General features: G+C 44.5%; 1 protein-coding gene across 1 annotated transcript; it reads right to left on the reverse strand.

Annotated features, from left to right (window-relative positions):
• Positions 1 to 230: 230 nt before the first annotated feature.
• EFHD1 (EF-hand domain family member D1) lies at positions 231 to 24,188 on the reverse strand. Its single transcript, XM_075268904.1, has 4 exons — positions 23,845 to 24,188; positions 11,981 to 12,128; positions 2,603 to 2,737; positions 231 to 765 (listed from the first exon to the last, which is right to left on the reverse strand). The coding sequence occupies exons 1-4, from the start codon at positions 24,123 to 24,125 to the stop codon at positions 634 to 636; spliced, it is 696 nt and encodes a 231-aa protein (XP_075125005.1). The 5' UTR covers positions 24,126 to 24,188; the 3' UTR covers positions 231 to 633.
• Positions 24,189 to 26,575: the final 2,387 nt, after the last annotated feature.

Consider the following 26,575-nt stretch of genomic DNA (forward strand, 5'->3'; position numbering starts at 1 on the left):
GCCAAAATAACAGTGTAGTCCCAAGACTACAACTGCTAAGTCAGGACTTCATGAATCTTCAGAACATTAGATGGGATCTCTGTAGATTTCTTTAGGGGATAGTCACATGCAGCACATGAAAAAATGTCTGCCACTTGTGAATATACCCTTAAAGGGAATGTTACCAATCAGTGGAATGCAGGTCTATAGGGGTTTGGTTCTATAGGAATCATCTTGATTTAGTTTTGCTCGCCTTTCTAGCCATATAGAATTTATAATTAATCCTCAAGTATACTATTGTAGCATGTAAGAACCCTTAAATTACTTCCAAGCCTTTATATACCGTAGCTTTAGATACAATTAAAAAAAAGGACAGTAGTTTTATCACCTATGGCACATTAGAAATAAGAAGTTTCAATATGTACATGAGCAAAAACTGATAGCTTGGCATCTTCTTGTAAATAGCAGTCAGCCCTAAGTCAAGAGCTTGGTTCAGCAAACTATTAGGGGTCAATACACCCTGCCTTAGCAGGTCTTACAAGCACAAGGACTGGACCTTCAGCCATGACAAACCACTAGGTCCAAGAGCCTTAAGCTCCATTTTGTTATGGTGACTGAAGACCATGGCTAGATGTTAGTATCAAAGGCAGAAACTTAATTAAATGCGGATTTCAGTTCTTTGAATGCAGCTCGGCGGTTTTTCTTCTTTTCCTCCTCTCGCTTCCTTTCATCCTGCTCTGCCCGAATTTCCTCCTCAAACTTGCTGGCGACAGATAGGGCCTGAACCTAAGAGCAGAAGCAATGGAGATTTCAGTCTACATGTACAGAATGTACATAAGTATTCAGTTATTATCAGCCTCGTACAATAAAATAGGGGTGGCCAGGAACTTAGGTTTGCAGTGCTGGAGTCCAAGCAAAGACAACATCTGCATGGAGTTTGTATGTTCTCCCTGTGTTTGCATTGGGTTTCCTCCCATACACCAAAGACAAACCGATATGGAATTTAGATTGTGGATCCTATATGGTACAGTGTTGACACCATCCGTAATGATGGCGCTATACAAGTAAGCAATATAAACAGGAGCTACAATAATAAGTAGTTGCTTTCCAAGAGCCTCCGACATAGAAGCAGCACAAAAACCAGACCTCTCATTTCCAGCGTAACACTAAAACCAATCCTTGTCTCAACACAGAAGTAACGTAGTAATAGGTAATTTACTAAGAAAAGGCAATCCTGCTTACAACAATAGGTTATCAAGCATACAACTTTAAGAGCTTTGCTGCAGTTCCTACAGACAACCTATAGGTGGCACTGAAGGATTAAGGACCAAAAATCAGGACTTTACGAGTCAAAGGAGAAGGGTTGTTTTAACACAATGGTGGGCCCAGTGCAAAAGTTTTCAGAAGTGAACTGTGTTAGCTCTACCCCCCCCCACACACACTCCTTAACTCCACCACTTAGGCATACCTGACCCACACAAAATAGAATGCCCTCCTCAGAGACCCCAACATAGTATAATGCCCCTTAGTGGCCCTCACACTGTACAATGGCTCCTCAGTGGCTCTTCACCGTGTCAAGAGCCCATGCAGAGGCATCACACATTAACCTGCCCACCCCAGTTGCCCCTTCATCAGACATTAACCTGTCCTGTCCCACACATTATAATGCCCCCATCCAGCCTGCCTTCACAATTTTATTTTCACCTCCAGTTGCCTCCACAGTATATACCACACCTCTGCTTTCTTTGTTCCTCTGTTCTCTCCCAGAGGCTTTATGGAGCAAGGGGTGCAATGTAAGTGAAGTCTACTGCTCCCAAAACACCAAGAACAGAGACAGAAGTCGAATGATGAAGCAGGGAGCAGACAGCTCTTTACTTCACCATTGCATTCAACTCATCTGTGCTCGGAGGACACAGGAGACCCCGGGGCAGCCCAAACACTCTACAAAGAACAGAACTCTAAATGCTGGACTGTCCTGCTATCTCTAGGGGCCCCCTGCTACCTTAGGGCCCAATGTACGTACACAGTTTTCCCTATGTTTAAAGCAGCCCTGAAAATAATTATGGCTACATGAGACAGATGCAGATCAGCTCCAGATATCCTATCCCAATTAGGGCGCCACCACACAATCCAGGGCTTGCCGAACATCGGGCCATGCCACTGGTGTTTTCAATCACATCTATTGATTATTGCAGGTTATCTAGTTACCAGACGCCCAGTTTGGATGCTACCACATGGTGCGGATCCAGCAGTGCAATGGTCCGAGCCAGTGATTTTTTTTTTTTTTTTTTTTTTTTTTTTAAGTGAACACAGTTCTTATTGCCAGCTTCTTGTTACTGGCCACACATTTTTGCGAGTTGCCACATGACCAGTAAACAAGGAGCAGCTAACTATTTCATTATGTTAAATGAAAACTCCAACGTCTCTGCACATTTGTGGCTGGAGCTACATCATATGGCGGCACCCCAACTGTAAGACACACTTAGGTTTGAAAAGCCATGTTATGCATCAGATACACACTGGAGTTTTCACTTAGTTTATTTTTCAGTGCAAAACCCAGCACCATTCTCTGCTCTACGCTGCAACATCACCATTTACAACCATCCCGACAATGCCCACTCACCTTGGCCTCAAAGAAGTTCTTGGCTCCCATTACTCCCTCTGTTGACACATCGATTTCAGAGAGTTTGGCTAGAGACATCAGTCCACTGTCCTCCTCCAGCTCTCCGGCTGCTGCCTTGCGGAAGATCAGTAAAAACTATAAAAGGAAAACAGAATAAGAAAATGAACATGGTGTAAGATCGTGGAGACAACAGGCCCTTCTGGGTCACCATTTTCAGAATATGTGCAGGTGCATCTAAAGTTACAAGCTGGACTAGTTATAGAAGAGCAGGTCATACACATTGGAGACATTTTTGTATCTAAACTTTTACAAATTCACTTCCAACACAAGCAATCTTAAGTATTATTATCTGAATAACAGTAATACAGTCACATTGTTTGTATGTAACAAATATTAAAGCGCCATCTATATATATTTAAGGTAACCCTCAAGTCAGAACATCAGAAATCCTAGAAAAATCGGAATCTATAGGTGACAATGACTTGTGATTTATTTTCCTAAAATGTTGCTACTTGGCTGTGTTTAGCTGAGCTACATTATGACAGAACTGTGAGCTCTGACTGCGGTTTGCATACAGCGCCTACAAAGTGTGAAGCAGTCTGAGACACACCCCCTCTCTCATCATTGGCTCAGACTGCTGCTCTCCGCTTCCCCCTTCAGCTACGCCTTCTCTGATTGGCTGCTGTGTATAAACTAGTCCATCACAGGCTGGGCAGGAGGTCAGAGCATGGGGAGAGGATTGTATTAAAGCAAGGACAGAATGATTTATAAAGTACAGATTACTAGACCTCCGGGAAGAAAAAGACAACGATCAGGTTATATCTCCGTATATACTGACGGGGAGGAGCTTTAGTAAGGAAGGGCCTGGACATTACCGCCACATATCACATAGAGAGCATTCCAATATGCCCATCATGATCAGGGCAATGCTGGCATTTAGGGATGACTGGCAGACATTGTCTCTTATCAACAGGTAGACGACTGTGTGTGCCCAGCACTAAGGACCCATTGTGTCAGTGGAGCTTCTCACACTCCTCACCTTTCCTATCACTTACTCGTCTGCATCGCTAAAGAGTCACAGAACAGTCGCCTATTCTCCCAAGTCTGTATGGAGGTGTTCTGCATGGCAGCCAATCATATAGTGCAGGGTGGTGAATACAGACGTGACATTTATGCTGTCATCCATAAACCTCCATTTTAACGCAAGATCAGGAGCATAACCCTTTGTATGCAGGCATAGATGGTGTAATAGGCGCTAGATGTAGTACTAAGTACTACAAGATCTCTGACAGGCACAGTACATTCTGTACAGGGACAGTGTCTGTCTATATGAACACATTCATATAGCAGCTATATAAGGTAACGGTATAAAGACTGGATATGTAGGCAGAGATAATTCACAGAATCCGTAGACTTGCCATACAGATGTCCATAAGTAAACAAGCACACACTTACATAGCGGTTATAGTAAGTATTCCGCAAACACCTAGTAAGCATAGCACTTAGCTCAAGGAGCCCGACTTGTTAAGTCACCACACTCCTGTCAAGCAGGTACGAGCACATCCGTCATAGTTAGTCACCGGATCAATGGCAGGATGCAAACAGTGACATTGTGCTAGGTTTCTGAAACCCTGATTGTTTAACATGCAACATATTATAGTGGAAACTTCCTAACCAGGCATCCAATAATAGAGCGAAATGTTTACTAGCTTTGTCAGGAGCAATACCCTTAAAGGGGTTTTCTGGGCAAAAAAATTTTTTTTTATATAATAATAATAACAATAACAATAACAATAACAGTTAGTGCTATTAATAGGTTAATAAGTGCACACAAATACCTTTCGCAGTGTTTGGTTGCGTTCACACGGAGTAACGGCGGGCTCAATTTGAGCTTCTTTTTACAGGCGTAGAACTCCGAGGGTCGCGTAAACGTTGCAATCACGTGGCTTTTTTTTACTATGAGCGCATACGCTGTGTTTTTTGCTCGCGTACACTCCCTGCCTTTTTTTTTAGCAGAGCGTGTACGCAAGCAAAAAACACCACGTATGCGCTCATAGTAAAAAAACGCTTCGTGATTGCAACGTTAACACGAGCCTCAGAGTTCTACGCCTGTAAAAAGAAGCTCAAATTGAGCCTGCCGTTACTCCGTGTGAAGGCAGTCAGAGTGATTTCTGGGTTTCTCTGTGAGCTCCTGGCATCTTTACATTTGTTTACATGGGCATCTTTCTTTTCTGCGTTTCTCTACAACTATTATGATGCCTTGGGCTTCACTCAGCACTAACTCACACCACCTCCCTTTCTCACTCACTTCCTGGCCGTAGCTAGCCCACCCTCTACTAGCCCTTCCTAACTAACTCAACAAGCCCCCCCCCCCCCCCACTCCATCATACTTGCCTGTCTTCCAGTCCAAACCTTTTGGGCACGAGATATCACTCCTACTGGGCTACTGCGCATGCCAACACTCTGGCTCTATTGCGTAGGCAACCCTGAAGGAGTGACGTCCCGTTCCCAGAAGGTCTGGACTGGAAGACAAGCAAGTATGAAGCATAGAGAGGGGTGGGTTAGTATAGGTAACGTTCTGTTTCCCCCCTTCTGGAAACGGAAAGTCACCGTAATATAGGAAAATGTGCCTGGGGCGGTAACATGACCACCCTGGCGATCTAAGTAAATAAAGATTTTTGGTACACTAAGTAATCTATAAGGTAGGTGGGCAGGGAGTGGGGGGGGTATGTGGGGTTTACCTTAGATTAGCAATTTCAATTTATCCCAGACAACCCCTTTAATGTCCTTCATTCACTAAAGGTCCCAAAATGTTATTCGCTAGACATGCAAGATTGACCATGCACATTAGAGACATGTCGGCCAAACCTGACAATCTCACCAGGCTGGCTTACCATCTAATGCGTATGGGGGCCTTGTAGCTGATGGCAGCTGTCAGGGAAGAGAAGGATCAAGCATTGGGATGGCATATGCTGATATACTTTTTATTCACAGTTTAAGAAAGCACAGTATATGCCAGACTACCAAAAAATAAATAAATTGTATACTGTATATTAACACTGTGCCCAGATGCCAATGTATACCAGTGTATGGCTATACTGTGGTATATGTCAGAGGTATATATATCAGGGAATACTTCTGGCGTATACCACCAATGTATAATCTTAGTGAGATGTAAGCGGTTCCCTTTTTTTGGCCTACACCAGTAATAGACGTGATAGATCCACATGTTGACTGGTTTCTGGGCCCGTCTGACTGGCTCTTTTGCCCAGCCCTGTAGTTATTCAATGATGCCTGACATTTATTAACAGGAAGTTGTAGTTATCTAAACTTGAATTACATCTAAAATGTGAACCTTGGCCAAGACTGTACTCAGCCAGGGACAGGAAATGACTGTCTTTATAAAGTAGCCTCCAGCAATCTGCACTGCACACTGTCACACGCTGCCAAAAACAAAGACTATAAACTTCTTCGTTTCCGACAATTACTTTTTTTTTTTTTTTACATTTGTGCCCATAACGCTGGGTTCACACTAGCGTTCGGGTCTCCGTTATGAGGCTTCCATCTTCTGCATGCATTCTTCATGAAATCTGTCATGCTGAGTCTGGGCATTAGCGCTGGTGAGCGTTATATGCTCTCCGCGGAGAAACCTTTTTTTTTTTTTTTTTTTTTTTTTAAAACGGACACAAAGTCCTGCATGTCCGACTGTGTCTGGTTTAAAAAAAAAAACAAAAAAAAAAACAACACGGTTTGAAAGATACCTGCAGGTTTTCATCTCCGGCTCAGTTTTGTGCAGGAGACGGAAACCTGCAGAACGGCACAGATGTGACCGAGCCCTTAACTGTTTGCCCTATAGCATTGTTTGTAGAATGAGCATAAAAATGTATGGTGACCTAACATAGTAAGGTCTGCCATCTGCAGCCTCAAACTATAGCTTTGAGGGCGACTCCATCTGTGTACACTGCATAATTCTGCTTCGCCACATGGTCAACAGGTGCCACCACACAATGGCTGTGGCCCGATGTCATGATGACAGCAGCACATAGCACAACATATGATAAAGTGAAACAAGTTAGACACCTGGCAGTCCTTTAAAGGGATACACCAGACCTGCATCAATGACATCATGTACATCATTTACTTGATTGATACAGCCAATCACTGGCTCTCGTGGTCACATGTAGTACATACAAGCGACTGACGCATGCGATGTCATTGCTGCAGAAATGGAGAGGACCACTGGAGCAGTGTATGAGCAGCAGGGCTTATAATGGGAGACTAAATTCTATTTTACAACTTACATGCATTTCTCTACATGTCACAGACAAGCCCTCAGCAGTAAGCCAAAGCTCTGCTTCTACAGGGACAATTTTTTGGAGAGGAAGACCGTCTCAAATTCTTCCGTGTGAATGGGATCCATGTGAATGTGTATACTATTTTTTTCCCCCCATGAACAGCGGAATAAGCCCCTCTAACAGCAGCTCCCATGGTAGGATTGGGCATGGTTAAACCCATGCTGTAAAGTTGGGTTCACACCAGTGCTTGAACTACATTCAGGGTTTCCGTCCCCAAACCCGCTTAAAATTTTGGGCGAAATTCGTCGGACTACATTATAGTCTTCTATTTCTGTGGGTAACCGCTTTTTAAGCGGGTTAGCTTTCTGTTTTTTTGGTTCTCCAAGTGGACCTGTAGAACGGAAAGTTGAACGCTAGTATAAACCTAGTGTAAGGGGGAGAGGTGGGACACCCCCATACACAATGGACAGCGGTCTAATCTTTGCAAAATCTGGGGGTTCAACCATTGTTGAGATAATGTGTAAGGCTTTTCAGAGATTACCAGTACAAGTGAATGTAAGAAACCTTGTAGTATGTCTTATTGTAGAAATCTATTTCCTTCTTAACTTATCAGGCCACTCTCCTCCTTACACAGACAGGTATTGCTATAGAATTCTATCCATACACATCTCATGCAGAGACATCTTTAGAGAGGGGAGGTGGAGGATAAGGCTGCTGATGGCCAGTTAACACATTGATTCCCTCATTCTATGTAGCAGTACAGCCTTATTTTAAACGGTATATTGTAGGAGAATGTCTTTTCTAGCATTCTTCTCCTCCTCCCCTCTCCATAGACTTCTATGTGAAAAATAACTCAACTTGATAAGTGGAGAAGGAAACATTTCTATAATAAGATATACTACAAAAATGCTTAAATTCACCCAAACTATCCATGTATGAAGCGTGGTTTTATAACAGGAGGTATGTTTTAAGCTTACAGCACCAGATTCACTGTGCAAAACAGAAAGAAGTTTGAGATGACCTTTTCGGTTGTATCATGTAAAAACTTGTTCCTGTATTTTACAGTAGCTTTTACAGGGGGACGTTAGTGAAGAAAATATTTTTGCAGTTAAAAGGTCAACCCTGCACAGACTATTAACAAACCCTCTTTGATTGTGTATACTATTAGAGATGAGCGAACAGTGTTCTATCGAACACATGTTCGATCGGATATCAGGGTGTTCGCCATGTTCGAATCGAATCGAACACCACGTGGTAAAGTGCGCCAAAATTCGATTCCCCTCCCACCTTCCCTGGCGCCTTTTTTGCACCAATAACAGCGCAGGGGAGGTGGGACAGGAACTACGACACTGGGGGCATTGAAAAAAATTGGAAAAAGTCATTGGCTGCCGAAATCAGGTGACCTCCATTTTAGACGAATAGTGGATTTCAAATCCGGGTCATATGAGAATGTGAACTTTGTGACTATGAGACAGGGATAGCTGTACAGGCAGGGATAGCTAGGGATAACCTTTATTTAGGGGGGAATGTTATTAAAAATAACTTTTTGGGGCTCTATCGGGTGTGTAATTGTGATTTTTGTGAGATAAACTTTTTCCCATAGGGATGCATTGGCCAGCGCTGATTGGCCGAATTCCGTACTCTGGCCAATCAGTGCTGGCCAATGCATTCTATTAGCTTGATGAAGCAGAGTGTGCACAAGGGTTCAAGCGCACCCTCGGCTCTGATGTAGCAGAGCCGAGGCTGCACAAGGGTTCAAGCGCACCCTCGGCTCTGATGTAGGAGAGCCGAGGGTGCACTTGAACCCTTGTGCACCCTCAGCTCTGCTACATCAGAGCCGAGGGTGCGCTTGAACCCTTGTGCACACTCTGCTTCATCAAGCTAATAGAATGCATTGGCCAGCGCTGATTGGCCAATGTATTCTATTAGCCTGATGAAGTAGAGCTGAATGTGTGTGCTAAGCACACACATTCAGCTCTACTTCATCGGGCTAATAGAATGCATTGGCCAGCGCTGATTGGCCAGAGTACGGAACTCGACCAATCAGCGCTGGCTCTGCTGGAGGAGGCGGAGTCTAAGATCGCTCCACACCAGTCTCCATTCAGGTCCGACCTTAGACTCCGCCTCCTCCGGCAGAGCCAGCGCTGATTGGCCGAAGGCTGGCCAATGCATTCCTATGCGAATGCAGAGACTTAGCAGTGCTGAGTCAGTTTTGCTCAACTACACATCTGATGCACACTCGGCACTGCTACATCAGATGTAGCAATCTGATGTAGCAGAGCCGAGGGTGCACTAGAACCCCTGTGCAAACTCAGTTCACGCTAATAGAATGCATTGGCCAGCGCTGATTGGCCAATGCATTCTATTAGCCCGATGAAGTAGAGCTGAATGTGTGTGCTAAGCACACACATTCAGCACTGCTTCATCACGCCAATACAATGCATTAGCCAGTGCTGATTGGCCAGAGTACGGAATTCGGCCAATCAGCGCTGGCTCTGCTGGAGGAGGCGGAGTCTAAGGTCGGACCTGAATGGAGACTGGTGTGGAGCGATCTTAGACTCCGCCTCCTCCAGCAGAGCCAGCGCTGATTGGTCGAGTTCCGTACTCTGGCCAATCAGCGCTGGCCAATGCATTCTATTAGCCCGATGAAGTAGAGCTGAATGTGTGTGCTTAGCACACACATTCAGCTCTACTTCATCAGGCTAATAGAATACATTGGCCAATCAGCGCTGGCCAATGCATTCTATTAGCTTGATGAAGCAGAGTGTGCACAAGGGTTCAAGCGCACCCTCGGCTCTGATGTAGCAGAGCCGAGGCTGCACAAGGGTTCAAGTGCACCCTCGGCTCTCCTACATCAGAGCCGAGGGTGCGCTTGAACCCTTGTGCAGCCTCGGCTCTGCTACATCAGAGCCGAGGGTGCGCTTGAACCCTTGTGCACACTCTGCTTCATCAAGCTAATAGAATGCATTGGCCAGCACTGATTGGCCAGAGTACGGAATTCGGCCAATCAGCGCTGGCCAATGCATTCTATTAGCCCGATGAAGTAGAGCTGAATGTGTGTGCTAAGCACACACATTCAGCACTGCTTCATCACGCCAATACAATGCATTAGCCAGTGCTGATTGGCCAGAGTACGGAATTCGGCCAATCAGCGCTGGCTCTGCTGGAGGAGGCGGAGTCTAAGATCGCTCCACACCAGTCTCCATTCAGGTCCGACCTTAGACTCCGCCTCCTCCAGCAGAGCCAGCGCTGATTGGCCGAATTCCGTACTCTGGCCAATCAGCACTGGCTAATGCATTGTATTGGCTTGATGAAGCAGTGCTGAATGTGTGTGCTTAGCACACACATTCAGCTCTACTTCATCGGGCTAATAGAATGCATTGGCCAATCAGCGCTGGCCAATGCATTCTATTAGCGTGAACTGAGTTTGCACAGGGGTTCTAGTGCACCCTCGGCTCTGCTACATCAGATTGCTACATCTGATGTAGCAGTGCCGAGTGTGCATCAGATGTGTAGTTGAGCAAAACTGACTCAGCACTGCTAAGTCTGCATTCGCATAGGAATGCATTGGCCAGCCTTCGGCCAATCAGCGCTGGCTCTGCCGGAGGAGGCGGAGTCTAAGGTCGGACCTGAATGGAGACTGGTGTGGAGCGATCTTAGACTCCGCCTCCTCCAGCAGAGCCAGCGCTGATTGGCCGAATTCCGTACTCTGGCCAATCAGCACTGGCTAATGCATTGTATTGGCTTGATGAAGCAGTGCTGAATGTGTGTGCTTAGCACACACATTCAGCTCTACTTCATCGGGCTAATAGAATGCATTGGCCAATCAGCGCTGGCCAATGCATTCTATTAGCATGAACTGAGTTTGCACAGGGGTTCTAGTGCACCCTCGGCTCTGCTACATCAGATTGCTACATCTGATGTAGCAGTGCCGAGTGTGCATCAGATGTGTAGTTGAGCAAAACTGACTCAGCACTGCTAAGTCTGCATTCGCATAGGAATGCATTGGCCAGCCTTCGGCCAATCAGCGCTGGCTCTGCCGGAGGAGGCGGAGTCTAAGGTCGGACCTGAATGGAGACTGGTGTGGAGCTATCTTAGACTCCGCCTCCTCCAGCAGAGCCAGCGCTGATTGGTCGAGTTCCGTACTCTGGCCAATCAGCACTGGCCAATGCATTTCTATGGGGAAAAGTTAGCTTGCGAAAATCGCAAACTGACAGGGATTTCCATGAAATAAAGTGACTTTTATGCCCCCAGACATGCTTCCCCTGCTGTCCCAGTGTCATTCCAGGGTGTTGGTATCATTTCCTGGGGTGTCATAGTGGACTTGGTGACCCTCCAGACACGAATTTGGGTTTCCCCCTTAACGAGTTTATGTTCCCCATAGACTATAATGGGGTTCGAAACCCATTCGAACACTCGAACAGTGAGCGGCTGTTCGAATCGAATTTCGAACCTCGAACATTTTAGTGTTCGCTCATCTCTATATACTATATACTATAGACTACAGCAACCACATTCCCAAACCAGCCTAGTAGTATAAAAGTGACACTGTGTACAGCACAACACGCGCTGTGTTCTGACATAAACCTGCTTATACAGGATTACCGTCCAAAACCTAAAGGTCTATATCCAGCTGTAAACATACTGTAACCTTATCAGAATATTGCAGTAATAGAAGGGTGACCTGTTTACTGCAAACCCTGAGCTTTCTTCTACAGGTTCTGTGGTCTGCCCTAAATTGCAAACAGAAAATTCAGAACGTCTTAAAATAACTTAAAGGGATTTTAAGAGGGATGACTTATTCTTAGTTTAGGTGTGGATCCTACTACCCCCCCCCCTCCCACCAATGGTCACCTGACATTGGTGCCACACTTGAGCCTCACCAGTCACCAGAGAAACATGAAGGCCACAGGTCTGACTTCATACAGATATTTGTGTGGCCAGTCCCACCAAATTCAGTAGGTTCTAATGTGTTTGACCAGCTTCTGGCCTCACACTGACTAACAAACCATACGTTTTCTCATCAGTTATAGAAATTAGAATCTTGATATACATTTTGGTTTACACCAATGTGATCATTTACCTCTCTGAAGTTCAGCTTCCCATCAATATCTTCATCTACTTCTTTCATCATGTTCTTCAAACCAAGATGAGTCTGTGGGGCACCCAACTTCTCCATCATAAGCTTCATCTCCATCATGTCTATGAAATTGTCCCGTCCGGTGTCATACCTGGACAACGGAAGAAGAACCAATACGTATAATGATCTCATAACTGATGCAGTGTGGTTGTGTAGATAAAGCTTAGCTGTTAATACTATGTACACTTTGTGCTTCATTTATTTCTGTTTGCTATAAGAGAAACAAACCGTTCTTGATGAAGAAGCATTCCAGTAATATGTTCTTCTCCTGCCCATTTGATAGTGAGCCTGTATGTAGTGTAATGTTCCTATATAGTTATATGCTCCCTTCTGGAGCACTTTCTTCCTCTCTCATGCATAGTGTTTCCTGCATGAACAGGAGGTCAAGCTATCAATGCAAAAGTATGACTTCCATAGACCTGTAATGGCATTGACAGTTTTACTTCCTATTTGCATCAGAGGAAATAAGTGCTTGGGAGGAGAGCACATAATGTCACAATAAAGGTGCCAGTAAGTCATTCAGTAACATAACACTACACACAAGCACATGTTCAAACCAAAGGACAAAAAAAATAAAAAATACTGGAGTACTTCTTTAATGTTCAGTGTTTAAGCTTAGAAACTAGTACATGCCTCCGCTCACACAGCTGAAGTTTGTTACCATGGATAATAGTCAATCTTCTATTGTTTATGGCTCCATACAACTGTGAAATTCTAAGGGTCACAATTGTGCACCTATAGACCTCTAAAGAGCCCAATAAATTAATTTAACATAGGGCTCACATGCATTTAGGACCCGATGTCGATGAGGCTATGTCCAAACCATATCTATAGGCGTGATTTGCATACTATTTGAGCACATTTCGACTTAATCCCTTACATGTCTCAGGATATGACCAAGGCCTAACTGTATCTATATATACACTAGACAAGTTCTGAAACAGCACATCTCATAATGTTGACCATCACCGGAGGGAAAAATCAGGAATTTTCACGAAAACTTTACTGTAGATGACAATTATTTGGCGAGGAAAGATTAACCCCCATCCACAATTTCATCTGCATTTCTCCAAGGGAAGATTTAGGTCCTGAAGTCAGGAAATCTGGAAACTGGACTAAAAATAGGACTGCATTCCTGCTGAGAAGGCACACAGCACCCGTTCACATGCATTTTGGTTGGCCTGCTGCTTTAAAGGGGGGAAAAAAAAGCTCTTACTGTGTTAAAGTGGAAGTTAAAAAAAAAAGGGAAGATGCTGCGAAGTGATTGGAGGCAGGGCGCATGTCCTAAGAACACTCACAGCCCTTTTATAGACAAGTCTGCAGTACGATATAGCTATAGAGCAGCCTGTACAGCGCACACCTATATAAATAAACATAAGAGAACGCACACATAGGATAATATTAGAGCAATTACGACACCCTGGCTCCAGTACCCACTGCCAACCACAACTGTATATTTGATAACTGTACAATATTTATACAAGAGAGACAGAATATATATATTATTTAGTACAGTAAGCCACAAAAAAACATAAAAAAAAAAAAAATACTCAATTTAAGAGACATTTAAGCCATTAGGCCATAAACTTTAGATCTTTATTGCCGAACTCGCCGATTGCAGTTGTGTCCTGGAGAGGGAACTACATACATGCGAAGTGATATGGCTGTAGAGTTAGGACCTGCACCGGCTAAAGCCAGCGAGCAGTCCTAAATAGGTGAACATGCCCGATTTGGGGAGAAAAGCACAGTGAAAGGTCTACGACTGCGGTTTGCTTATAGTCTTCACGTTTAGCACACATTCAAAACTCACTCAAGCCATGCTTGCATGTACATAAGGAAGCATTCAGCTGAAAGCTATATAATGTGTATAGCTGTACTTCAGCTATCTTTGGTGTCCCAACTGAAATGAATGAAGGGGTGTGTGCACTACCCAACCACTGATCCATTCAGAAAAGGGGGACAAAAGACCTCTGTTACCCTGATCATTGGGGATCTGCACAAAGTTATGGGAAATTGCTAAAAATTCAGAATACTAATCATATAATGGTTGGAATGTCATTGCTTATGTAAACACATCAGTTTATACTGAAGTGTCACCTGAAAAACCAGGTATGCTTTAAGACCTTGAGGTCTTTGTTCTACCCGGATCAGTTTCTTTAATGGTTTGGCATTAATCTTTGCTAGAGGAATAACCTTTCATGTCTTGAATTCCAGGGAACAAAGGTAAAATCAGAGAAGAGTACCAGTGAAAACCTTTCCTCTGCCCAACTCTGTGGTGTGATCTGTGACCGAGCAGATGGTTAATGGTTACAGTGACCTATGAATGTGGATCTGTAAATGGTTTGCACGACTACAGTGAATGTTTATCTGACCTGTCCGATTTATTAAAAAAAATAAACAAACTTGATAGTCTTCAGTAGTTGATACCTTTTTAATGGCTAACTAATAATGATGACAGATTACAACGTTTCGGAACTCTAGGCTCCTTTCTCAAGTAAGTTCCGAAATGTTGTAATCGGTCATCATTATTATTTAGCCATTAAAAAGGTATCAACTACTGAAGACTATCAATTTATTTATTTATTTTTTTAAAAATATTTCCTACCCACTGGCTAACACGGTACGAGAACAAACATTTTCCTTATACTGCCGATTTAGACAATCCCTTTTTGTTGGCAGGATCCACTGTTACTAAATTGATCACAGGGATCAAGATTTTATTTTGGACTTTCGGCAATCCAGCTATTACGAAACCACACATACCAGCATGCACGCTTACGTGCCTTATCCGAGAACTCCCACAGAAGTGACTGGAACATATGGGAGTTGTAGTCTTACAACGGTAGGAGTGCGGGTATGCCGATACGGTCACCCTTTGCAATGCAAAGTATGGAAGCCATGGTGACAACCCACTCCACTGTATGCGCCTTTAGCATTAGCCATATGCAGCCGAACTTGATCTACATGTGGCCACAAATAATCAAATGGCTATACAATATACTCATGTGATCATAGATGGTCAGGGTTTTGGTCACATACAGCTTCAGCCACATGTGCATGCTCCTAGACTTCAGGATCTCTATGCAACTTGTGGATGAAATTTGTTTAGAGGGATTGTTCCATTACAGAGTTGTATTCCCTTTCCACAGGATAGGGAATACCGTAAGTGTCACACTGCGGAGGATCAGAAGAGTCAGGGATTGAAAGTCCACCCTGTATATGTAGCACCGCTTGCCTGACTGACGTTCCCTTCGCTTCTATGGGGCTGATGGAGATTGTAGTCCCGGCAGCCCCTCAGCACTGAATGCATTACCAGCACTTAATTCACAGGGGACTTAGTGATCATTGGGGAACCCATCCACATTTATCCCATCCTGCAGATAAGTGTCTACAATGAGACAACCCTTTTAATTCTCATCCACTTTGCTGCTCTTGTACTACCCAGCAGATTTTCCGCTTATAAGGCCACAGCTGCGTGCACACCACATGGGAACTGACTCTTGAAGTTGCCAGTTTCACACTACTGTGTAGAAAAGACGAGAACCTTAAAAACTATTACAAGTCTCGGGTTCAGTGGCCCATCCAGTGCAGATTACAATCTCGCTCCACTTCTCAATACACCATTTTAGTCAATCACAGAACAAATGAGAAAATTTACTTGTCACATGACTGGCTAAAAAGATGAACCCATGTTCAATTTACATAACTTGTAGACATCGCATTTTTGATCTTCTTTTAGGGTTTGTCTCATGATGGCTGCCAAGTGACTGCTGTGGTCCAGGGCCCCTGCAAACAGCTGATTTTACCGGGACAAATTGTCACTTACTCTTGTCGCTTCTGCATTCAAGTAAGCGGGCAGCCTTGTATTTTATGAATGGAGTAGGTCTGCCAAACCTCAGCGCTTGTTAGCAGCTGTGCGGTGGTTCATGGGGTGAACAGAGGACAGGTGGTAATGAGCACGGGACCACCAACATGTTCCATCTTATTTCCTAACATAGAAACGTGTTGGCAGGATAAGACAGCCCAGTTAAGTCTGAAAAGTGGTAACCCCAGCAATATGCAAGGGGCCTGTACAACTATACAGTGTTTTATGCACACGACTGTGGGTGGAATACAGAACAGGTGGCAGATGAATAACATTTGTCCACTGACCATGTTTTTCACAGACCCCATCATTAGGCTACACAGAGGCCGCAGAAATGAATGAATCTGTATATAATATGCAATTATGGACACGTAATTGGGGATAATATAAGGCACAGACTATAGTGTGTGCAAGAGGCCTAAGCCAGGGCTACAAGTTTTGATGTGCGACAAAGATTGTGATGTTGAATCTAATGACAGTCTATGGAGTCACACTGCGACACAACAGTTGCAGGAAATCCAAACCTGCTGGATATTTCATTGCAAGTTGTGTGATAATACCCCCACAGACTTCAATGGGTAACTTAAGTGTTAATGTTGATGGTGGAATTACTTGTATCAACAATGCCATGATCAATCAGATGACCGCGATTTGGTGTGTTTTTTTCCCCATGACCAAATCACAGCGCTAAAGAAGTCGCACAAATGTTTTTTGGTCATGTGACAGGTCACTGTGCAGCCCTAGCTTAAACACGGTTCATTCTGTGTTGGAGGATCCAATGGAGCCGCCACCACATACTTCTTCAAAACTTTTTTCCAGTAAATTGATATACACCTTAACAGAAACCAGACAGACCCCATTAAAGTCAAGGGGATCTGTCTGGCACAGCTGTTGTCTGTCATGTCACAGATCCATCCAACTTGTTCCTATGAAGTAACAGAAAAACAGGGCGCCCGACAAATGTGAACAAACCCAAAAAAGGCTAGGTTCAGACCAGCACTCACTTTCTGTTTGTGGATTCTGCCCCCTCATTACGCTTGAAAAAGGTGGAGAGAAACATCCCGCAAGTAGAACTTTTCTCTCTGCATTTTTCCGGCAGAAACCCGGTAGACCCCATTATAGTCTATGGAGTCTGTGGGTTTAGGAGGGTGACCACTTTGTAAGCGGATTGCGTTTCTGTTTTTCAGGTGCCCAAGTAGACCCGAAGAACAGAAACCCAAGTGAAAGTACGAACCTAGAGTAAGATGAATCTGCTAATTTATACATATAAAGCAACACACAAACCATATAAAAGTAGCACAGAAACCTATAAAAGCCTTATAAGATACACCTTCCAAGCATAAGATCACACATGCTCAGAGAAGCTACAGCGCTATAACAGCAAATATGTAATAATTGTATATCAGACATGGTCAGATGAAGGAATGTGTCACCGTGGTGGAAGAATCGCCCGCCCCCGTACGTGTCACTGTTCTAACTTGTCAAGAAATTTCTATCAAGATAAGATTGCAGAGGAAGGTCGCTCCTTATGAGTACAGTCAGAATGCAGGACTTGGAAATAGTGAGATATTTACTGTTAGACAGCGCCCTCATTTACTTTTCTATACACACTGTTGTGGCATAGTTTGATCCAAAATTTTGGCACAGTAAAGACCAGAGAGGCGTCTGAACTGGAGTGAAGCAGCACCAGATATAGGTGAATAAACTTTTGTTATGTTAATACCCCCCCCCCCATGTGTAGCCCTTCTAATTCTATTTTTTAACTCCATTTTCAGAAAAGTAAAAAAAAAAAAAAAAAAAAAAAAAAAAAAAAAATTCATAAAAACATACAAAGTATTTTAATGTACTGGAAATAAAATGTTAAAAATTACTAGATGTGTCATTTAAAAGAAAAAACCTGACACTAGGTTCACAACTGCATTCGGGTTTCTATTCTTCAGGTTCGCTTGGGGACCCAAAAGCGGGAAACCCAATCCGCTTAAAAAGCGGTTACCTGCGGACACCATAGACTATAACAGGGTCTGCTGGAAAAATTCTTGCAGGACATTTTTCTCTACAATTTTCAAGTGGATTTGGGGACTGAATCTCTGAACGGAGACTAAGCGCAGGTGTGAATCTAGCCTGATCAGTATTTCCCCAAAATACTTACCTAGTAAATGTATGAGCGCCAAAATTGTGCTCTTTGGTGACAGTTGACATGGCCACCATTACAGTTCCTCACCTAGCTGTCCCACAATCCTGAATGGTATATCTGCATGGTTATTAAGAAATATGTACCTGAAGTAACTCTTTATTCCAGTGTACTTAGACAAAGAGCAGAATATGGAACCCTAAGGGGGCATTCACATGATGTAACGCGGCGTTGATTCTGACACGATATCTTGTGACAGAATCAGCGCTGCAAAACAGAATCCCATTGACTTCAATGGGTTCCGTTTAGCGCACATAACACATTGAAATCAATGGGTTAAAAAGCCTCCCATTGATTTCAATGTGTTACACGCACTAAACGGAACCCATTGAAGACAATGGGATTCTGTTTTGCAGTGCTGATTCTGACAAGAGTTATTGTGTCAGAATCAGCACCGCGTTAAGCTGGGTTAACACTAGCGTCGGTGTCCAACAGTTAGTGTCTGATGCTAATGTCCGTGCAAGATTTTACATGTAGAATTTAGCTGTCCGCTTGCAAAATCGGATATCTTTGTAAACAGACACTACACGATGCCCCATTTAAAATAATGCAAATTGTAACGGACGCAGCTAGTGTCCGATGCTAAAATCTTGCGCGGACAATAGCATCAGACACCGGCGCTAGTGTGAATGCCCCCTTACATCGTGTGAATGCACCCTTACATCGTGTGAATGCACCCTTATCGTGCAAGAATCAGTGCGACGTTACATTGTGTGAATACTGTTGAGTTAAATAGATCGTGTGGGGCAAAAACTTTCCACAGATCATACTCCAGTGTAGCTTTTTGGTGTTTTTGGTTATCACCTGGGTGTTTGAAACAATTTTTGTTTTTTGTTTGTTCAAATCTTTTAATTGGTATTAATAAAGATCATGTTTTTAAGACGTCCAATATAATAGACCACTCATCTATTTTCAATCAATACCCCTAAGTCTGTGAGATCCAGCGTCGCACTAGTTTTGGCTGGAGTCAGGGATGGAAAAAAGTTACCGACTCTGGTTTCAAAATAAAGTTACAAATTATATCATACAATTATTAAAATTGTATAATCACAGATAATTAGATTCCTAGTTTGTAGAATATTCTTTCATAGCAATACAAATACTAGATTTTTTGGTGATTTTTTTTTGCTGCCTGACCAAGATTGTCAATGAAGGAGTCAGAGGTTTTCAGACTTTTTTTTTTTTTTTTTTAAGTAAATTCCCTCCACTGTCTTTTATGTTTTATTCACTTTGTGCCTCCATACAACATAAAGTCTGAACCAAGCCTTAGAGGTGCTGTGGCCACATTATATGGAGGACATCGGGAGCTGTACAGTGTCTCATACCACCCATTGGGGATATCTGAGGAGAGTACTTAGCTCATATAGGAAGCACAGGACAAGTCTTTTTTGGTAATTTGCTCCCTGATGTCTGGGAGGGAATGTGGAGCAGCAGACAACTGTTCCCAGGACCTCAGTGACAGCTCTTCAGCTGTACAAAGCCATGATTGTCAGTGACACTTGCACAGCTGTAGGACAGGCATTAGGAGGCTGGAAAAGCACCGTCTGGGCGATCCTCACCCCCAGCACAGGGCGAGGTTACATAGCTTCAGTCACATACACCAAAGTTAAAGCAACAGCAGTGCCAGGCTCCACCACCACAGAATGACCTCAGGGCCATTACATATCTGCTCTAGAGGGAAGGCCTGGCAGCCTTTACACACACACACACACACACACACACACACACACACACACCCAAACACAAGTGGCCGCTCCAAACTCACACTCATTAACCATTTCAGGACAGAATTGTGAAGTCATGGTTGTCTGAACTGCTCAAAAAACTCAATTCACTTCACTCAGAAAAGAGAAAAATCTGCATTTTCCCAAAGATTACACCCATTGTATTGTAATGGATGAAATCCATAGGCTTGGACACATTCAGAAAAAATCCAAGTATTACAAACATAACACAGACAATTAAATACGGGTACAAGATGCCGCCTGAATGAGGCCTTCCACTGTAGAGAAAAAACTTACTACATGGTGAATGTACCACGACTTGCAGACCTTTAGCGTGGATTGTACAATGAAAATCCCTGACAAAGCTAAGGCCCTATTCACATCTGCATTTGGGTTTCTGTTCGGGGAGTTTACTTGGGGACCCCCCCGAATGCAAATCTATACTCATTAAAAAGCGATTACTTAAGGTAACCCGCGGACCCCATAGACTATAATGAGGTCTGTGTGGTTTCTGCTCAGTTTCTACACAAAGCATTTTTCCGTAGATAGAATTGGCATGCTGCGACATCCAAAACCGCACTGGTTTTAGAAATTGCCGCATGTCTGCAGCATGATTTTCATCACAAAGCGGGCATGGGATTCACCTCCCCCCCCCTCCTATGAAACTTAGGGCCAGGAAGCTATGGTGAAATTTCACCTGGTACAGAGACTCCAAGAACAGAGGGGAAGGAGGGTGTATTAGAGAGGTGTGGGGTACAGCAGTTTGGAGCACTGAGGGTCCATTCACACAGAGGAAAATGGTGAGGAATTTGGTGTGGAATTTCAGCACTAAAAAACCCCCCCAATAAGCCTCCCATTGACTTCAATATGTCCCTTTTACCGCTAGCAGAAAAAGGAACACATTGAAGTCAATGGAAGGCTTTTTTTTTTTCAGCGCTGAAATTCCACACCAAACTCATCACCATTTTCCTCCGTGTGAATGGACCTCAGTGCTCCAAACTGCTCATTTGCATATTGTGAAATGAAATATTAACTTAATATCTCAGCAACATAAGGAAAAAGGAGTTCCATTCAGCTAAGCCTGACCTATCCAACCAAGACAATGGCTTAATATGCCTCACCCTGGTGACAGACTCCCTTTAAGGAATGTTCCATATATGAAGGACGCTATCTAGAGCAGACTCCCTGCAGAATCTGCATGTTTTACCTTACGTGGGTTTCATTCGGCCTTTTGAAAGGAGTGAAATCCATTGTGAAAATTCTCTGCATAAATTAACATGCCGCAGATTTAATGTCTAAAGGACCTTCCTTTTTTTAAAAAAGATAAAACAGTCTTCTGTTTGGATCAGTCAATAAGGGAAACTTTAACGTCAGTCCTTCTGATTCTCTGATTGGAACAACAAACAAACATTCACTGGCAGTGTGAACATAGCCCAAGTCATAAAATATAACAAAAGCTATTTCCCATTTTTTTTTTGGCACAACGTACTGGTATACGTGGGCAGTAGCCATGCGGAGTCAATAGGAGAGACGAGTCTACCATTTGCTAAGTGGCAGCAGCCGCTCACTGTCTGACAAGGCCACTAAAGGGGGCAATACAGATTAGATGACAGCCGGCAGAAGGAATATGGCCGCAATGTATGGTTGTTACAGAGTTGGGAGAAATCATTGCCAAGCACAACACACCAGGAGCATGGCACAATACTAACATCATAAGGTTAGAGCATGAATCAGGCCGTGTGTACACAAGGTATCCTGGCAGACGGGAAGGGAAATCTGCTGACTACAACCATCATCATCCTGGACCTGAATTCTCTGCCCTGTATAGATGCAGAATCTAAATAGCAGCAAAGACTGAATCATAAGGAGAAGTTATCAGGATGGGGGCGGGGGTGACAGGAACTATGATTCAGCTGGAGGGGACTGTGGTGAAGCAGCAAAGCTCACCCCGGATAAGGGAGGAGGAGACCAGAGTGTAACTTGTAGCCAGAGAGCTGGGAAGTAAACCAGAAGAAAAGGGAAGAGCCCAGAATAATGGCATCACGCAGACTACTCTGCACAGCAGGGAATGACACGCTGACTTATAACCTATAGGCGGAAATATACAGAAAACTGTATAGATAGTAATTCCATAATATTATCAAATGGGTCCCTGCACAAACAAGAACAATAGGATATTACAGCCTGTAATGTAGATACCCCACTGCCCCTGAATGTCATATATCTGCCCACCCTGCTGGTTGATAGATGGTCAGACCCACATACTGGCATTCAGTCACTCCATGTGCAGTAACCACAGGCTTGCTGGGAGTTGTAGTTTCAGAACAGCCAAGTTGAACATCACTGATATACAATGCCACATGCCCGTCATTATGTCCGGTTACGCATGTCAACAAAAAGTGCCAGAATTTTAGCAAAATCCCTAATGAGTAAGCAGGTGTGGCTCTCATTAGCCGCAGCGTGCCTGTAGTCTTAGCATTGTACTCATATAATTCAGTATGACACATGCACCCGTTATTAAGTCATCTATGACTGTAACAGCCAGGTCACCCAAACCCAATTTGTCCTCATAACACAGCAGTGACCATTAAATGTAACGTTGGGTAAACCTATAGTGTCATTACATAGAAGTCAATGGGAATAACGTATGACGTTTCCACTTGTGCTGGTAGTTTCAATAGGCTTCTCCAGCTCAGAATGTACAGAAATACCAAAGTAGGACATTACCGACCCCCAGACTAGTAGGACATTACCGACCCCCAGACTAGTAGGACATTACCGACCCCCAGACTAGTAGGACATTACCGACCCCCAGACTAGTAGGACATTACCGACCCCCAGACTAGTAGGACATTACCGACCCCCAGACTAGTAGGACATTACCGACCCCCAGACTAGTAGGACATTACCGACCCCCAGACTAGTAGGACATTACCGACCCCCAGACTAGTAGGACATTACCGACCCCCAGACTAGTAGGACATTACCGACCCCCAGACTAGTAGGACATTACCGACCCCCAGACTAGTAGGACATTACCGACCCCCAGACTAGTAGGACATTACCGACCCCCAGACTAGTAGGACATTACCGACCCCCAGACTAGTAGGACATTACCGACCCCCAGACTAGTAGGACATTACCGACCCCCAGACTAGTAGGACATTACCGACCCCCAGACTAGTAGGACATTACCGACCCCCAGACTAGTAGGACATTACCGACCCCCAGACTAGTAGGACATTACCGACCCCCAGACTAGTAGGACATTACCGACCCCCAGACTAGTAGGACATTACCGACCCCCAGACTAGTAGGACATTACCGACCCCCAGACTAGTAGGACATTACCGACCCCCAGACTAGTAGGACATTACCGACCCCCAGACTAGTAGGACATTACCGACCCCCAGACTAGTAGGACATTACCGACCCCCAGACTAGTAGGACATTACCGACCCCCAGACTAGTAGGACATTACCGACCCCCAGACTAGTAGGACATTACCGACCCCCAGACTAGTAGGACATTACCGACCCCCAGACTAGTAGGACATTACCGACCCCCAGACTAGTAGGACATTACCGACCCCCAGACTAGTAGGACATTACCGACCCCCAGACTAGTAGGACATTACCGACCCCCAGACTAGTAGGACATTACCGACCCCCAGACTAGTAGGACATTACCGACACCCAGACTAGTAGGACATTACCGACACCCAGACTAGTAGGACATTACCGACACCCAGACTAGTAGGACATTACCGACACCCAGACTAGTAGGACATTACCGACACCCAGACTAGTAGGGTATTACCGAAACCAAGACTGTAACTGACTAGAGTCGGTGCAGGTGTGAACAGAGTCTAACTTCTAAAAACTTCACAAAGTTATCAGGTGCCGGGCACATGAACTAGCCCAATGCTGTCACCATAACACTGTTCTGCCCTCCAGGATAGAGGAGCCATCTACCACCCCACCAGATGTGCCCAGCTCCCCATGCCCCCTACATGGTGCCCACTCACTGGCGGAACATGGACTCCATATCCTTGATCTGCTTCCTGGAGAACTCCTTGAACTCGGTGTAAGGGTTGAAGATTTGGCCCCGGTTGGAAGGCACGGCGTTGCCCTCGTTGATGTCATTCCTCCGGTTCAGCTTGGCACACAGCTCGGAGTCCGCACTGGCAGTAGTTGGCTTCTCCTCCCCGTTGGGCACTGGCACCTCACCGTCTTCTGGCGGCGCTGCCGGGGCTTCTTCTAGCACCAAGCGGCGCTGCAGCTTCTTGGCCAGCTCGTTCTCAGCCATGGGAGCCGGGAGGAGAGGACAGGAGAGGCGGGAGGGGCGCACACTAGTGCTCGCTAACTTCCAGCAGCGCCGGGGATAAGGCGGCGGGGAGGAGCCGGGAGGGGAGGAGGAGAGCGCCGACTACACGGCCGGACACTGCAGCCCTCTGCTCCGGGCTTCCGCCTCAGCCCAGGGGGCAACAGGTGCAGCCGGGGCAAATGACCCCTAACCTGGACTACTGCCCCTGACATACATAAGTCCTATCCTAGGAGAGGTATCCCTGGCAGCCAATCACATTGCAGCTCTAGTCTTGCCAAGTTCTTGTCCTTGAAGAAGTTTTGGGTCTGGGCTACAGTCACCTACGGTATAGGACTTCATGGCATCATTATAGGGTCACGCGTCTTTTTGGTGATGTTGAAGGTCACAAACATTTCACAGGGCGATATGTGCCATTTTGGATTAGTTAAAAAAGGGACACTACCATCAGTTAGGCTAGGTTCACACCTGCGCTAATGGCAGATAAGAGAATAGTCCTGCAAGGAGGACTTTTCTCTGCTCTGCGCCAGTTTTGGTATAAAACCGGCAGAAACCTGGCCGTCCCCATTATACTCTATAGGTCCGCAGGTAAACGCTTTTTATGCAGACAGGCTCTTCGTCTTTCGGATTGCCATGCGGACCCAAACGTCGGAGATCTGAATGCTAGTGTGAACCATTAATATCCGTTATGGTAGGCGTACGTTTTTAATGGACCCTATCAGAACGGACATCCAACGTTAGTGTGAAAGCCCCCTTAAATGTGTCCTTTTTTTTAAAAAACTCATCCATGTAATGACACATTAACATCAGTTAGTGTCTATTATTACACAGTCTTTTTTGGGGGCAGGGGGGTGGTTGTTCTGCTTTCTGAGCGTGCGCAGAAACAAAAATTGATAGAAATAATGGACGGTGTATCCATTATCATAGACATTAATAATAGAAAAATAACTGACAGTTCACATCTGTCATAAGTCCGGTATTGTGAACAGATCCAAAAGTCCTGAAGCCTGTCACCAAAATAACAGACGTGTGACAGATTGAGTGAAAATGGACACTGAGGTTTAAGCCCCACATTGTGAAAACGCAGCAATTTTACTGCTATGAAAACGCTGTGTTTTAAAGTACCTGCAAAGTGATTAGGATTCTGGCTAATCCCATCCGCACATTGCAGAAAAAAACCGGCAGCGGAAAAGCTACGTTTTCAAAAACTCCTTTGTTTTTGAAAATCGCGGGATGTCAATTATACTTGCGGAAATGCTGACGGTCTCTGCATAGATACAATAAGGGCAGGAAGACCACAAAGAAAAACTCTGTGAAACAAATGCTCTGCATGGTTCCTAAGGGACAATAGATCAAATCCCATTGAAATTAATGGGATTTATGACAGATCTGTTAAGTGTACATTGTTAACGTATTGTGACAGATGATATCAACAGACAGTAACAATAGTAATGTGAAAGCGCACCAACCTGATCACAGAAATAGCTCATTTTGTTAAAAAAAAAAAAAAAATTCTCATTCCATACTAAGGCCGGGGCCCCATGGGTCGGAAATGCTTGCCAGTGGCGAAAAATTGCTGTGTTTACAGTGACTGCAAAGTGGATAGGATTCTTGAGAATCCCATGCCCACTCTGCGGTAAAATCCATGGTGCGGACACACCACGATTTCCAAAACCGGCGCAGTTTTGGAAACCGTAGCATGTCAATTATATCTATGGAAACGTCGGCGGTGTCCGCATAGATATTATTGAAACAGAAAGTCTGTGGAGGAAAATTCTGTAAACTTTGTGTGAAAAGCGCTGTGTGAAGAACCGAGATGTGTTGCTGCCGCGTTTTTGCCGCCTAAGGGAGCCTTCACACGGAGTATACGCTCCGCTCATTCTGAATGTAAAACACGTTCGGAATGAGCGCGTAAAAACCAGCTCCCATTGACTTGAATGGGTGCCGGCATACGAGCGCTACTCATTGAAATCAATGGGAGGCTTTTTCCCTATTGCTTTCAATGTGATACTCCATGTGAAGGCTCCCTAAGGGTGTTATCACTACTAGTGCGGTGGAAACAACCCTATGAATATTGCAAAAAAACAATACAAATTTGCTGCATTGATAATATTATCCACATGCGGTGGGAATTTCAGATCTGCTGTCACAGATTTTCACAGTAGGTTTTACAACTTTCTATTTATAGGGGTAAATCTGCAGCACAAACCACAAAAAAGTACACGTACCAATAGCAGATCTTTGCTGTGTTTTAGAAATGGCCATTATATGGCCCAGGGGCCTATAAGATGTCTCTTCCCAATATACGGAGACCCATACATTACCGCCATTACAGTTGGGGGACCTGGTAGAGATTTTGGGGCCCAGGAATTTCATGTTATGTCTCTTCACACTGTAGCACAAGGTTTCAGCTTTCCTCGGGTAGTAGGGACAGC

The sequence above is a fragment of the Leptodactylus fuscus genome, chromosome 3, assembly GCF_031893055.1.
Source record: "Leptodactylus fuscus isolate aLepFus1 chromosome 3, aLepFus1.hap2, whole genome shotgun sequence".
Lineage (NCBI taxonomy): Eukaryota > Metazoa > Chordata > Amphibia > Anura > Leptodactylidae > Leptodactylus > Leptodactylus fuscus.

Bases quoted from the DNA above. Each gene is read 5' to 3' on its own strand.
- EFHD1 (XM_075268904.1), bottom strand. From the start codon at position 24,125: ATGGCTGAGAACGAGCTGGCCAAGAAGCTGCAGCGCCGCTTGGTGCTA. The intron at 2,738-11,980 runs GTAAATGATCAC...TTCCTTTTATAG, and splicing joins GGAAGCTGAACTTCAGAGAG to TTTTTACTGATCTTCCGCAA. The intron at 766-2,602 runs GTGAGTGGGCAT...TTCTGCTCTTAG, and splicing joins AGAACTTCTTTGAGGCCAAG to GTTCAGGCCCTATCTGTCGC.